Source organism: Anser anser (assembly GCF_964211835.1).
Source record: "Anser anser genome assembly, chromosome: 25".
In the NCBI taxonomy this organism is placed as follows: domain Eukaryota; kingdom Metazoa; phylum Chordata; class Aves; order Anseriformes; family Anatidae; genus Anser; species Anser anser.
Genome location: NC_139746.1, coordinates 1,715,776 through 1,729,761, shown reverse-complemented (window position 1 = coordinate 1,729,761; position 13,986 = coordinate 1,715,776). Strand labels below are relative to the sequence as shown.

The following is a 13,986-nucleotide window of genomic DNA, read 5'->3' as shown; positions in this document are numbered from 1 at the left end:
TGTAGATATTATATCTCCAGAAAAAAATTCTCTCTTTTCCCTACTGCATTGCTTGTTCTTTCCTTGTTTGTCTTCCCTCCCTGCCAAGTATTTTTGGATGAGTGTATACAAGAGATTGCCGAATGGACTGAGGCAAAACTGCTGCATATTTGCTAATGTAGATTAAACTTCAGTCTAAGTAATAGTTGTGGTGCTTCCGTCAGTTACCTACAGACAGACAGAGTATGTTGGCATGCCACAGGATGAGGCTTTGTAGGTCTCTTGCTCTGCAGTGGGGAATTTCATGATTCAGGTCAGTAGTTCTGTAACTTTAACAACCGAGCATCGCATTGATTTTTTGTTTATTTATTTATTTGTTTGGAAGAGGGATTGAAAGGGCATTTTAGAGCATGGATGAGATCTGGTCTGTAAAAGGCAGCTTATTTTGGTGTAATGCTTCTGGATCGGTACGAACAAATGCACAGGCTGCTTCTTGTGATAGGGGAGGTCTTCCATTAACTGGGCTGCAGTGAGCATCCTCCGAGATGAAACTTCTGCCGGAGCCGGTGGGCCCTGGGCATCTCTTCTTCTCTTACTGGCATTAAGTTTATAACTTTATTTTCCTTGGTCATGTATCGCTGAGGCTTCCATCTCAAGGAAGGGGAATCTGTCAGAGAAGTCGAATCCGTGTCAAGATACCTTAGCCCTCAGGTGTATCATCCTCAAACAGCAGTTGAATTCATCTTCTTTTGCCCCAGCTACGTGGAATCAGACCTGCGAGGTTGGATTCAGCCGCCTGACCCCCTTTCCTTCAGATTACCAACTAAATATACAGCATCACTGTGGGAAAGCGGCTTTTTTTTGTTTGGTTTGGGTTTTGTTTGTTTGTTTTTTTCCTGGAGTAGTTGTGCTCTGAATTGCTGGAGGATGCAACGGGATCGAAAGGAGAACTCTTGAATAGCGTGATGCATCTGTCCTTGTGCTCTAAGGTTTTACAAGAGGGTATTAGAGGAAGCGTGGCCTTTTTCCTAGGGCACTTAGTGACTTAGGAGGTCTTTGTTTGATTCTTTACACCAACTTTCTTCAAGGTCTCTGTTAAATTGTGTTTTATTGCTGTGGATGCTTAAATAGATGTATGTAGCCGGGCAGTAGTGCTGTTTTCATCTTCTCGCGTACAGCCCAAGTGATTGAGACAGCAACACTTATGAAAGCTGAAGTGAGAATAATAGAACTATGCCTTTATTTAGCTAAAGGATATGCCTGATGGCTTCAGAGGATGAAGGTCACAGTATCAGGGCAGCTATCCCAAATTATTAACTGCTGGTGGCAGTATTTTTCTGAAAGTGGTGATATTTCCATTGTCTTTCTTATTTTGAAACATCTGTTTTAAATTTTTTGCTTTACACACAGGCTAACAAAAGAGTAGAGCAAACTCCTTTATAAAGGAAGATTGTTTTGCAGAGTTCTGGTCTACATTTCTGGAGTTCAGTCTTGTGCCAGCTCATCCGCTATAAAATCGGTCATGCCGCTGAGGATATAAATCCAGTGATACTGAATATGAATAGTTTTGTTGCTGGGGTCAGGATGTCTCGCCTTTAAAAGGCAGACGGTGTCTCCCCTCTGCAGAAAGGACTTCCCTCTGAGAGGTCTCGCATCAGCAGGCTCAGCTCGCCCATTGGTGTAGGTAGGTGGGAGATGCTCCGAAATGTGGCTCTGATGCTGTAAGGATTTTATGGAAGTGTAATAGGCTCCGTACCATGTTCATCTCTGCCAGCGAATGGGTAGGTAGTACTGGCTTTGTAGGCTCAGTAGCAGAATTGGAGAGTCAAAGCGAACATCCTCTGTTCTTTGCTTCCTTTGCAGAGGATCTCAGGAGTGATAGTCTTACTTTTGTTATATATAAACTCTGAATGTGGTAGTTTCTAATCCAGGTGCTGTTAGACCAGCATCTTAGAATGGAGCTGTCGGGCATATCATAATGTGTCTAGCAAAGAGAAATCCTATGGCTTCAGGGAAGCCTTTAGATGAGGCGAGTGATGGAGGTCCTGGTCTCATCTCCTTCTGTTCTGCAGCTGGAGAGTAAAGGATGGTTTTTAATACAGAGCTGTTACAGCTAAGGTGTTAGTTGCTAGTTCCAGATTTCATGTCGTGGTCCTACAAGACGCTTTTTTTTTTTATTATTATTACTTCTTGGTGCGAAGCAGTGGTATCTTGCCATAGAGCACTTTCTTTGAGCATTATTTTCTCCTGAGTACAAGTAATGAACGGGCACACAGCCCCGTGCAGCTCAGAGGGCTGCTTCTCGAAGCTCTGGTTGCTCCTTTACGTGGAGGTGCCATCGCCCAGTCCCTCAGAGGGACCTGGGGGACAGCGCACGCGGTGTCAGAGCTTCCCAAGGAGCTGTCTTGGCTGGGCAGGTTGCTCTCCATCCCGGTGCAATTGGCTGCAGGGGATGCCTTGGGCGCTCCCAGGTGGCCCAAGCTCGCCCCGCTTTCCTCGCTGCTCCTCCTGCCCGACCTAGGCACCAGGTAATTATTTTATATCTTTATTTTTTTTCTCAGACACAGTATGCTAATTGCTGATGAACTCAAACCTCCTGATGACATTCCACTTGAGGTGTTTCATCACCTATCAGCACATGTTGTTTAACCAGTTTGGGATTAAGCTCTCTTTTTTTTCTTTTTTTTTTTCTTTTTTCTTCTCCCATCCTTGTGGTATCTTGAGAAACGGAGGCGCGGGGGTCCGGCGAGCGTCGTCTTTAACCATCGCCTCCCTCGCTGAAAGCAAAACGAGGAGGGATCCGTGCGGCAAGCGAGTGACTCTGTCAGGGCTCATTTTGTGGTTTTCTCCCTTTTTTTTTTTTTTTTTTTTTCTCTCCTCGAACACCACCAGGTGACCCTCGGCGTGGGCGCCCCGGGGCGGGCAGCGGGCCCCGAGGCGCGCCGTGGCCCCGCGGGCTGGACCCGCTCCATTTTCTCTGCCGGCACCTGAGGCCCGACCTCACCTCACAAAATGAAGGCCGGGCAGCACCGGCTGGGACCGGCCGTTGCCATGGTTTTCGCCGTGGCAGGTCACGTGCCCGCCGCCTCACGTGACCCGCCGGTGGCCCCGCTCCCCGCAGGACGGAGCCCGCCCGCGGCGCCCGCCGGGGGTCCCGGGGGTGCTGGGTGCCCCCGGAGCGGGTTCGGACCCCGCGGCGGGGAGCACGGCGAGGCCGGGGCCTCCCCACGAGCTGGGCTGAGCGCCAGCCCCACCGAGGCAGGGGGTTGTTTGTAAAATAAATAAATAAAAAATAAAAATAGGTCCGTAGTTGACAGCCCCGACAGCAGAGCGGCCACGTTGGCATCTGCGAGGTGTCGCCAAGTGGCCCGGGTGACACGGTGACATGAGTGGCGTGGGGAGACCCCTGGCTCGGTCACTGCTTCTTGGCTGAGGGTGCAAGGAGCCTCCAAAAAGCGTCGCTTGGTGTCGTGTCTGCAGCAGAATGAAGTCCTCCAGCGCTGTGTTTGCGTTGCGATCCAGCAGCTTCCCTCCGTGCGGGCTGGTCAAAGCGGGGAGCATGCGGAAAGGTCCCTTGGGGTTTGGAGACGGGCACGATTTGGGGTGCAGAGCCGTCCATCCGCTCAAATCCCGCACGTACGGGGGTCTCGGCTTGCTGCGTGACTCCTGCTTCACTTGAGGGACTGAGCCTTAAAGCTGGAGCAGCGAAGGCGGGCGCCGCTGCTCCAGTTCCATCCCAGCCCCTCGCTCACACTGAGCCCCAGCTGTCGTCTGAGAAGGGCTCAGCAGCGAGAGGCTCCCCGAGCCGGTGCCATCCCCGTCCCGGTGCCGTCCCCGCTCGCCACTGCCAGGAGAAGCTTGCTGTGCCGGCTGCAGCTGGGCCCGGGCCAGTTACGGCCCTGCCGAGAGCCACGGGAACCAGTTTGGTGCATGGAGATGCAGGAAAAAGCTGGAAATGTTTCACCTGTGCCACTGCTACTTTTGAAACCGCCTCAGAGTTCAAAATGATTCGGGTTTACTGGCTCGCTGTGCCCTCTAGAGGACACTTCTACCTTCTCTTGTGTTTCACCGAGATAGAAATTGTATTTAAAAAGCTGCTTTTTTTTTTCTTTCCAGTGTTCTGAACTGTTTTTGTTTTATCCAAAGTACTGTTTGATGTGCCATGAGTGTTTACTGGAGGTGTGTTTTACAGGGCTTGTGGGGATACACGGCTTTTTGGTGATGTTAGTGTGAATACCCTTTGCATCATTAATAAGGATAATAAGGATTAACTTAATTATTTGTTTTTGTGGGTATCAGTTAAGTCCAGAAATTGTTGTTTGATCTGAGGAGTAATCATCTGATATTTCAAAGTAGAAAGCTTGTGTGCCGCATCTCTTGTTACTGAGCAGTACGAGCCACGCTTAAATATTTGCTTAGTCTTGCTTGATGCGAGCTCTTTATGCGTTTCTTCTAAAGCATAACTCGCTGCAAGTTAGAAGGTTCTCAGTGTAAACTTTATTGTTCCTACTTCTGGTTTTGGGTTACAAGAAAAACAAAACAATGCCATGTGTTACGTTCTCCTGCTATTCTTGCTGTCAGACCTTTTGCAAGCACTGTCATTGTTTCCTGGGCGGTGCAGAGGGCTGTGCTGTCCTGTTTCCGTACCGCTCCTGCCAAACCTCTCGGCTCTCACGTGCCACAAACCTTGCTCTGAAACACTTGTGCTTTACGGTTTGAAATCCCAAATCCCGGTATTGAAGGTATTCTGCTCCTCCCTTCAACTTCCACTTAAAATTTCCTCGGACAGGGACCCTGCTGCGTGTCCGAAGCCAGTACAGCTCTTCTCGTATGATAATCAAGTGTGGTGGGGCTGGGAGGTGATGGATTGTCAGGAGTTCAGCTGTGAGGTCCACACACTAAAGCACTAAAACCAAATAAAAAGTTAAAAGCGACATCCGTCTGGACGTGTTTCAGGAGCTTTTGATAAAGCTTTGCAGGTGTGTGTGTGTTGAGACCGTTAGGGGTTTCTGCTGAACAAAAGAGTTCAGCGGTGTTGATGGATGAAGAAGGCTATGCCATAAAGTGCCCAAACTTAGGTAAGTGAAGGTGTGTGAGCTGAGTCGTGTTTCCTCAGGATTCAGGCAAGTAGCTCGGGTGGGGAAGGTCACAACGTAAAAACCCTTGCGCTAGGAAAGGGAAAAAGAGAAGGGGGGGCTGGTTTTGCCTTGCAGCGCGTTAAATAAGCGCTAAGTGACCTGGTGGCTTTGGACCAGGGGAGGGTAGGTGGTCCTCCCCGTGCAAGCAGAGCCTTCGCCCTCCAAGGTTGGCAGGGCTTGCCTCTGGCAGGGAGGGAATGGCTGGTGGAAAAGCTCCTGGTTTGAGGGAATTCTCCTTTTCCTGTCTGTTGTGGCCGCGTTTTGCCTCGTGAAGCTTACCAGTACAAAAATGTGTCATATTTAGGAGGAGAACAGAAATGGATGGAACTCGTCTGTGCTGGGTTTATTTGGAATTTTGAGAGATTTGGGAATAATCTATCAGGAGGTCATAAATAATGCTATGCAGTGTGAAGTGGTCGTTTTTGTTAGTTTCATTAACTCATTCTCTGTGTTTTCCTTCTGATTTGCAGTGAAATAAAGAGAGAAAAGAGAGTCCCCTCACCGGACGTTATAGTGTTATCGGACAATGAACCTTCTAGCCCTAGAATGAATGGTTTAACAAAAATAGCATTAAAAGAGACCAACACGGAGGCGCTCATGGTGAGTCTGCTTGTCTTGACGCACTTCAAGTTTTGCCATCTAAATGTAAGAAAACATTCCTCTTGTTCCTGCAGAGACACCTGCAGTCACAGGGTCAGGTAGATACCTGGTTTCCTGAAGATTGATTTGCAGGCTGGCAGTCTTGGAGCTGTTAAAGGCTGATGTGTGCCTTTTATTATCATTATTATTTATCTTTATTGGCTTATTTTTTACATGCTTCTAAAGTATGCTTTTTTAGGAATTGTTTTTTTAGTGAAATTTGTCTTTGTGGGCATAATATCCCTTATTCAGCATGGCGTAACATAGATTTGTTGTCTGACTTCTCTTTTTTCCGTGCTCAGTTTGTGTCTTCATATTGCAGGCATGTCAGTGATATTAAGACATACATGACAATTATAATGCTGGAAGTTCTTGTCGTAACTTGTATGGTATCTGTCTTTACCCTCTCCCCCCTCCCTCTTCTCCCATCCTCGATTGCCTTACCTGGCCCTGCAGAAAAGCAGTCCTGAGGAACGTGAGAGGATGATCAAACAACTAAAAGAAGAGTTACGGTTAGAAGAAGCAAAACTTGTTTTATTGAAAAAGCTACGGCAAAGTCAAATCCAGAAGGAGACCACTACTCAGAAGGTATTTATTTTCCTACGGATACGTGTCTTGTCTTCTAGAGTGGAGGAAAAAATTAAGTAACTGTGGCAGCTGCCATAACCTGTAGAACAGAAGAGAGTTCTCAAATAAAGCATGTCTCGCTTCTCATAAAACCTTCCTGAAGTTTGTAGTGGTGTATCCCATTAACCATTCCTTCTTTTTTTGGTGTGGCCAAGACCAAAAGACTAGACAGTTTTCCTGTCAACCATATGCAAAAGCTGAACATCTTTTTAGTAAACTCGGACGTTTTTGAGTGGAATGCACTCCAAATTACTAAGCACTGTCCGGCGTAGAGATAGCTGGCACGAGCGTGCATTTGGAGGAGATTCTCGTACATAACTTCACCTGTCAGCACGTCTGTTGAAGCATTTCCATCTCCACCGCTGGGAGCTGTGACCGAGGGCCGAGCTCTGCTGTGTGGCACAGATCTGGATTCCAGCTCCTACCGGGTGCAGCCAGCCTGTAGTTATGTCAAGAAACCCAGGCGGCCTAAAAGGAGAGGCTCAGCCCTCCCACCCTGGCCCCCTTCCCTTCCTCCCCGCCCCTCGTATCACACATTTGCTTTCCAAAGTGCTGGGAGGACTGTTTTCGTTGGAAACAAACCCAGCAAAAAAATCTATTTTTTTTGTCAGAGGAGCTGCCTTCTGCATGTGCTGTTCACGCTGCCACCGAGGGGTAGAGGTGGAGGCAGGCAGGAGAGGAGCAGAGGGGGCGTGCAAACACCCCACGCGAGGCGCCGAGTGACTTGAGCACCTGTAACAATGGCAACTGAACTATTTTATTTTACAGCCCGTGTGATGCTGACTTGGTGGGTTTTGTGTTGGGAGGGCACTGTGTAGGTTTAAGTGTGCTTCGTGCTGCAGATGGATATTAACACCTCTCTGTCGGCTGGTTTGGGTTGTTTTATGGGTGTCTGTCTCCTGGACGTCTGAGTGCCTCAGTAGATGGAATTAAAACCAATGCGACAAGTACCCACATCGCGCAATTCGCTGCTGAGCGATGAACTCTGGATGTTTGACCTAAGTAGGGCGAAATGGCATGTTATAAACTTAGTATCTGAAGTCTTTTTCCCTAACTTTTTTCACTTTATGTTATGCTTGAACCGAATTTGTTGAGACCAGCAGTAACGGTGAATAAGGCTGAAGCAGGCTGCAAACCGAGACTACTAAAATAGATTTCTACGTTGCTGTGCTTTTGGTGTGGAGGCTCTTTTCTTTTTTTTTTCTGGTATAATCTTATCTATACTTGCCTAATAACTTCTTCATTTAAATACGCATGTTGAGGTGCTCAGAGGAAGAAAGGGCTGGGGGAGGGGGAAAACCACAAGCCTTGAAGATTCTCTTACTAAGGCGCAAGGAGGTAAACGCTTTTATTCCCTTAGCTTCTGTGATTCTGCTTTACACCCTTACACTCCTCTGCTTTCTTTCTGGTTTTTTCCTCTTCCAGCCTGCTGGTTCCTCTGGGAGTGCTGTGGCCACCCCTCCGCCCTTGGTGCGGGGCACGCAGAGTGTTCCTGCTGGCAAGCCGTCCCTGCAGGTCAGTGGGAAGGGCCAGGCTGCCACGTCTAGGGCCCGGAGCGGAGAAGGGTGCGCAGTGCAGGAGAGGCAGCCCCAGCACCTTGACGACTTGCATCCGGGTGGATTTTCTCCCTAAACAGATCCGGTGCTAACTCCCGCCAACCCCACTCTAAGCTTTTTTTTAAGAATGATTGGGGTGGGAGACAGAGGTAGGATGTCACACACGGGTGACTCTCGAGAGCTCGTTTTTCAGTGGCTGAGCATCCCAAAGGGCCTCATCCGCTCTGCTGTGACATACACACAGGTTACCGGTGCTAATGACCTTTGGCAAATGAGGCTGCCATAGAGTCCTGTCCTAGAAATGCTGTGGCAACCTGTTGTCAAACCCTCCAGATACCCAGCCGTGTCCTCAGTGTGATTAGCTGTAAGAACTGAGTGAGCAGTAAGGTTTTCTTTTTTGGCTCTGTGGCTGAATGGCACACGATGGTAAGAAAGGTCTTGGTTCAGGCTAAATTAAGTGTAATGCTGGAAGGCCTTGGGGAGGGGAAAAAAAAAAGCAGAGGGGATTGACATCTGTCAGCCTAATCTGCCTCTCGAGTCTAGTATCTTGTTTCGCTTTTGGATTTGAGACATTTCTGGTTATTTACCTTGGCCTGATTTGCAACAAATTTCAGAACGGTTTCAGCACATAATGCTTTAATTTGGAAAATGCCAGCTCATGTGAAAAACCCCGAGCATGCTCTACCTGAGGGTTGGGGTAAATTTGCTCTCCATTTAGGAAACATTCCCAAAACTTACAGCAATCTGTCAGTTTGAGTAATCTCTTCCTTGAGGCGAGTTGCCTTCACTGAAGACAGCACTTTCAGAGGAACTGGACCACAAGTTAAATCTGCAGCGAACAGGCAGTGAAACTCCGCTCGTCTGTGCCGTTTGGCAGAGCGGAGAGCTGGGAGCCAATAATCCAGAATTCCAGTTATTCTGTCTAATTCGTGGCGTTTGGGCAAATTAACCTAACCTCCGTCTGCTTTGGCTTGACTGTGAAAACTCTATTAATTCCTGCGTGTAGGAGTTGAGGTAACATTTGGTCTTCAGTTGAAAGGCGTAACAGAAGGGGATCAAGCTCCCCCCGTGCCTAAATATGCATGTGTGCGCGCACATAACTCATGAAAGTGGGAGCCTCAGTGTTTTCAGAAGTCTTAATTCGTGGGTGACGGTCAGTTTGGGGCTGGAGTAAGGGAAGTGGCAAGCTGTGCAAAGCCACATGAACAGGACGGAGAGGTTCGGTGCTCTTTGAGCAGTGCCTCTCTGGCGAGGCTGCTCAGCCCTAGCGGTCTGCAGGAATGTAAATGGTGCATGGAGCTGTGTCACCTTTTATTGCGTTATGAGAAACTTTCAGGGTTTGATGCAGTCTGCAGCCCCAAAAACAAGGGCGGCAGTGTTTCAAACCCCTTTCGCTTGACTCCTTTTCTTTTTCATATTTTTTTTTTTAACGCTTTTCTCCCTTTCCTGCCTCCTCTTTCCTTCCTGCACACATGCACACGCCCAGTCTGCTCGCCTTCCCAGGTTCCTGCATCTCCAGCTTCTGTCTGCCCGTGCTTCTCCTTGAAGCCAGCCGTGTGTATTTCCCTGTTCTCTTCCTCCCCACAAAAAAAAAACGAAGTTTTTGTTTGTTGTTTGCTTGGTTTTGTTTGCTTGCCGTGGAACACTAGCTGCACTGAAGCCAGCCTGGCCATCTCTTGTCCCTACAGTCTTTGCAATCCTGATGCTCCAGACAGATGTTGCATTCATCACATCAGCCAGAGAGGAAAGCTGCTCGTGTTCACCCCATGCTTCATGCTCCTGTTATGGCATGCCTCTTTGGTGTCTTTCAGTACAGCAGTGCTGGAGCTATTGAATTTTGTGGGGGTGGCAGAAGAAAATGTTGTTGAGGGCTGCGCTTTACCTTTTGAATTCTGTGCAGGATGTGAGAGAACAATTCCCGAGCACGCAGCCTGACTACCATCGTGTCCTTACCTATGTCTGTATTGCTGCGTAAGATTTCAGATAGTGCTTTATTGGCACGCTAAGCGACGGAAGAGAGCGTGCATATAAATGCACCAGGATGAAAAAATGCAACTAAAATGTCCTCTGTTTTGCAGACCTCTTCTACACGTATACCGGGCACTGTTATTCCTCCTCCGTTGGTCCGTGGTGGGCAGCAGACTTCTTCAAAACTAGGAACCCAGCAAAACACACAGATAGTAATGCCACCTCTTGTCAGAGGAGCGCAGGTATTTGCTTCATGGTGGACCTACTCTGTTTTTCTGGAATGCATCTTTATTAACTATTTTCTTAATTATCCTTCTCCTTGTCTGGAGGGATCTTGCGAAGTTTTTGCTGGAATTTCTTGATATGATTAGAGATATTGCCACTGAAAGATTCTACATCGTTGTAGCTCATGCTTCTGTGCTGTCCCATAACACTTGCAGTGAACCATGAGAAAATCCCTTGGCGATGTGGGATGCTGCCTCACCTGCATAGCTTCCTCCCTCAGCTGCACCAGAGAATTTTGTGTGCCTTTATTGTGAAAGCTAACTTAGGGGCTTCCAGCTTCACCTGCTGCTTACGAGAGCAGAGGAAATGAAACACAGTCCCTTACTCTTCCTTTTTTTTAACATTATTCTTTCTGTCATATCAATTTCACCTTTTCAAGTGCTAAAACTCACTTTTTTTCCCTCATTGTGTCTGTCTTCAGATTGAATAAGAGCTGCTGAAATGAGATAGTCAACTGGAAATCTGAAAGTGCCGCTTCGCAGGGTCTTTATCACCTGTAACAGAAAACAGCGGTGTCACTAGAGGAGTAGGAAAGCAATGTTCAATTTGATATGGTCTTCTAGAACTATGGCTTCTGTGGAGGACCAAGAAAAAGTATATTTCCTTGTTAAATGAGGATTTATTTTGCAGTGAAAGGTCTACTTTTATCTATTGCATAGCCAGCACTAAAGAGGAAGGTAGAGCATTTGGTATTTCATTTTCTTTCTGTTCTGATTATGGAGAGAACCTCATTCTGAGAAATAGCTTTCCTAATGCCTTTAAAATGAAACAGGCTTAACAACTGCACTTTTGAAATGAAAGAAATTTGACTTGGAAACTTGGATTTTTGGCACAGCTCTTTTGGCCCTCACGTACGAGCATCTCTTTTGATGCTGTGTTCTTCTTGTTTCATTTTGACGGAGGGAAAGGGAAAAACATCGCACTTCGACACAAATGTTAATCGTCACGCTTTCTTTGCGTTCCCTGCCTTGCCTCATTTTCCACTGGATCATGTCATCCCATTTGACTCCCACCACTTATTTCCCGCTGTCTAATCCTCCCCATCGTTCATGGCACCATTGCATCAGCCCATTTCTGTGTCTTCCCAGCAAATCCACAACATCCGACAGCACTCCAGCACGGGGCCACCTCCGCTGCTGCTGGCGCCACGGGCATCGGTCCCCAGCGTACAAATTCAGGGGCAGAGAATTATCCAGCAGGGTCTGATCCGTGTCGCCAACGTTCCCAATACCAGCCTGCTTGTCAATATCCCGCAGGTGAGTTTTTATAACGTACTTTGTGCCAAACTTAACTTTAACCCCAGAGAAACAGAGCTGGAACAGTTGTGATTACTGACCGTCCAGTTACTGCATCTAATTAGCCCAGCCTGCTATCATCTAATGGGTGCAGGTGCTTATTACTACAGCTGTCTTGCTCCGTTTTCTTCCCATTCTCTGGTCGCATTCGCCTCCCGTACGTAGGAATGAAGAAAACCATTACAGATTATTGGGAAGAAATACATTTTTCAGTGAACTGAATGTCATGCTTCATTTTGCATTGGGTATTTCAACATGAAGCTGTCCATTAGAAGGGTTTTTTCCTCTGTAGAAGTGTAAACAGTGTTCTAGTAATAAACGGAGCTCAAAATGGGCTAGTGCTTCTGTTTTGAAACACCGGGAGATAATAAAGGAGCAACTTTGCTTCTAACTCAGATACTGGCATACAAACAGCGTAGGTAAAGATAGGAGGTACAATATTGCTATAAACATAAATGTTGCGACCTGTTTCATCACCTGCAGAGATCAGCTTTAGGGGCAGGTGGCTCCCAGGCACCCTGCCTCCCATCGCACACCCCGGCAGCCCCGCGCAGCCCTAAAGCAAACCCCAGTTACCCTCCCTTGGGCCACCTCGGTGGAGCGATGGAGCCCTGAACCATTTGGCCCCTTGTCTCTAAGCCGTGTCCTGTTTCTTCCCAGGCCTCTCCGACTTCAATCAAAGGTACAACTGTGACGTCTGCTCAGGCGAACGCTACTACGACCAGCGCTGCTTCTATCGTCAACTCCAACGACTCGCCAGCCAGCCGGCAAGCCGCCGCCAAGCTCGCCTTGCGGAAGCAGCTGGAGAAGACGCTGCTGGAGATCCCTCCTCCCAAGCCGCCTGCGCCAGAGATGAACTTCCTGCCGAGTGCAGCTAATAACGAATTTATTTACTTAGTTGGGTTGGAAGAAGTTGTGCAGAATTTGCTGGAAACTCAAGGTGAGATGGCGTTAGAAATGTGCCTCAAAGGTGAGGAGAGAACCTTTTCCATTTGGACTTTATCAAAACAGCAAGCAGCGAAGAGTGTTAGGCTTTCCTGGATTAAATTTCCATAGACTGACTAATATGGGATTAACTTCTGTTAACAGTTGTCAAATTGCTTTATTTAACTGTGAAATTCCAGGATTTCACAACGATTTCTCACAGGCTAGACACCATTTGTAAAGATTTCTCTAAAATACACCAAGGACAGCTGATTTCCTATCACTCACTTGTGTGTCCATCACCACAGAATTCTCTCTGAACATTGTTTTCAGCAGTTATCTTTTAAGGATGTTCCTAGGGAGAAATGAGGTTGATATGGACGGATAACCTGGGGAAACCGCCTCCAAACACATGAAAATCAGCTCTGTTGCCAAGTTCATGTAGAAGGCAAGAGGAGAAATGTAGTTGACTGAAGATTGACTTCTTACCTTCTGGATTCCAGACCTCCTTTCTAGTTAATCAGCTATACTGTATCTATGAAGTAAATAGTTGAGCAGATTTTGCCTTTACAAGTAGTGTCACATCTCTTACCATATTCACCGTTTTTTAGAAATCACCTTTGTGGCAGCACTTGCCGTAGTAACAATGCTCGTTTGTGGCATTTGAAGTGATTTGAGAAGGGTGAGGAAATAAATACCTGCTGGGTGCAAGTGCACGCACTAACAGAGTTTAAAGGACATTTAGTAATGAAAAAGGCTTTAGAATGAGGAGAGTTAAGGGTGGGAGGGTTGTTTTTATTTTTTTATATTTTTTATGCTGGAATATTCTTGAGGGTTGTTAAACGTAATTCATTTGTCAAAGCCAAAGATGAGCAGGACTAACCTGGCTGTGTTTCTGCAGGTAAAGTTTCAGTTCCCGTATCATCTCGCGAGCCCTACATGTGTGCTCAGTGTAAGACTGACTTCACCTGCCGTTGGAGGGAGGAGAAGAATGGAACCATTATGTGTGAAACCTGTATGACATCAAATCAGAAAAAGGCCTTGAAAGCTGAGCACACTAACCGACTGAAGGCTGCCTTCGTAAAAGCGCTGCAGCAAGAGCAGGAGATTGAGCAGAGGATACTGCAACAGACTGCGTCTCCCGTACAGACCAAGTCAGACCCCATAGTGCAGCACCACTCGCTCAAGCAGGTGAGGCTCTGTCTGCAAGCAGCCCCATCGTGGTGGCGATGGGGCAGGGGTCCCGTGGCTCCACGTGCGCTGGTGTTCAGTGTGCAGGCATGGAGCTTGTGCATGAACCTGTTTTATTTGAGCTCCGCAGCGTGTGCTTGGGTGTAAGGTTAAAACTGGGCTGGTTAAAGCCCTATTCTGTCATACAGGGACTTGATGCGTAATTTATTTTCTCTACGTGAAGAACAGAGGTAATGTTTTTCTGAAGAGTCATCGTAATTATCCTGGGGTGTTGAGTTCACATGCTGCAAAGTCTGTTCCTCAACTTTTTTTAGGATGTACCAAATGAAAAAACTTGCTCCGATGCCAAATACCCAGGAATAAATTTACCTCAGGTAGGAAAAA

At 47.3% G+C, this 13,986-nt stretch overlaps 1 protein-coding gene across 12 annotated transcripts in view; it reads left to right on the top strand.

Moving 5' to 3' along the window:
- GATAD2A (GATA zinc finger domain containing 2A) overlaps nt 1–13,986 on the top strand; it is a 63,352-nt gene that overhangs the window by 44,244 nt on the left and 5,122 nt on the right. For 9 of the 12 annotated variants that reach the window (XM_083811115.1, XM_083811104.1, XM_083811108.1 and 6 more), the window contains 7 exons: nt 5,588–5,717; nt 6,213–6,344; nt 7,809–7,898; nt 10,018–10,149; nt 11,281–11,448; nt 12,148–12,427; nt 13,313–13,602. In XM_083811115.1, coding sequence (XP_083667241.1) covers nt 5,588–5,717; nt 6,213–6,344; nt 7,809–7,898; nt 10,018–10,149; nt 11,281–11,448; nt 12,148–12,427; nt 13,313–13,602 — 1,222 coding nt within the window. The remainder of the gene's footprint in view (nt 1–5,587; nt 5,718–6,212; nt 6,345–7,808; nt 7,899–10,017; nt 10,150–11,280; nt 11,449–12,147; nt 12,428–13,312; nt 13,603–13,986) is intronic. The other 3 variants (XM_083811105.1, XM_083811106.1, XM_083811107.1) reach the window with 1 other exon arrangement.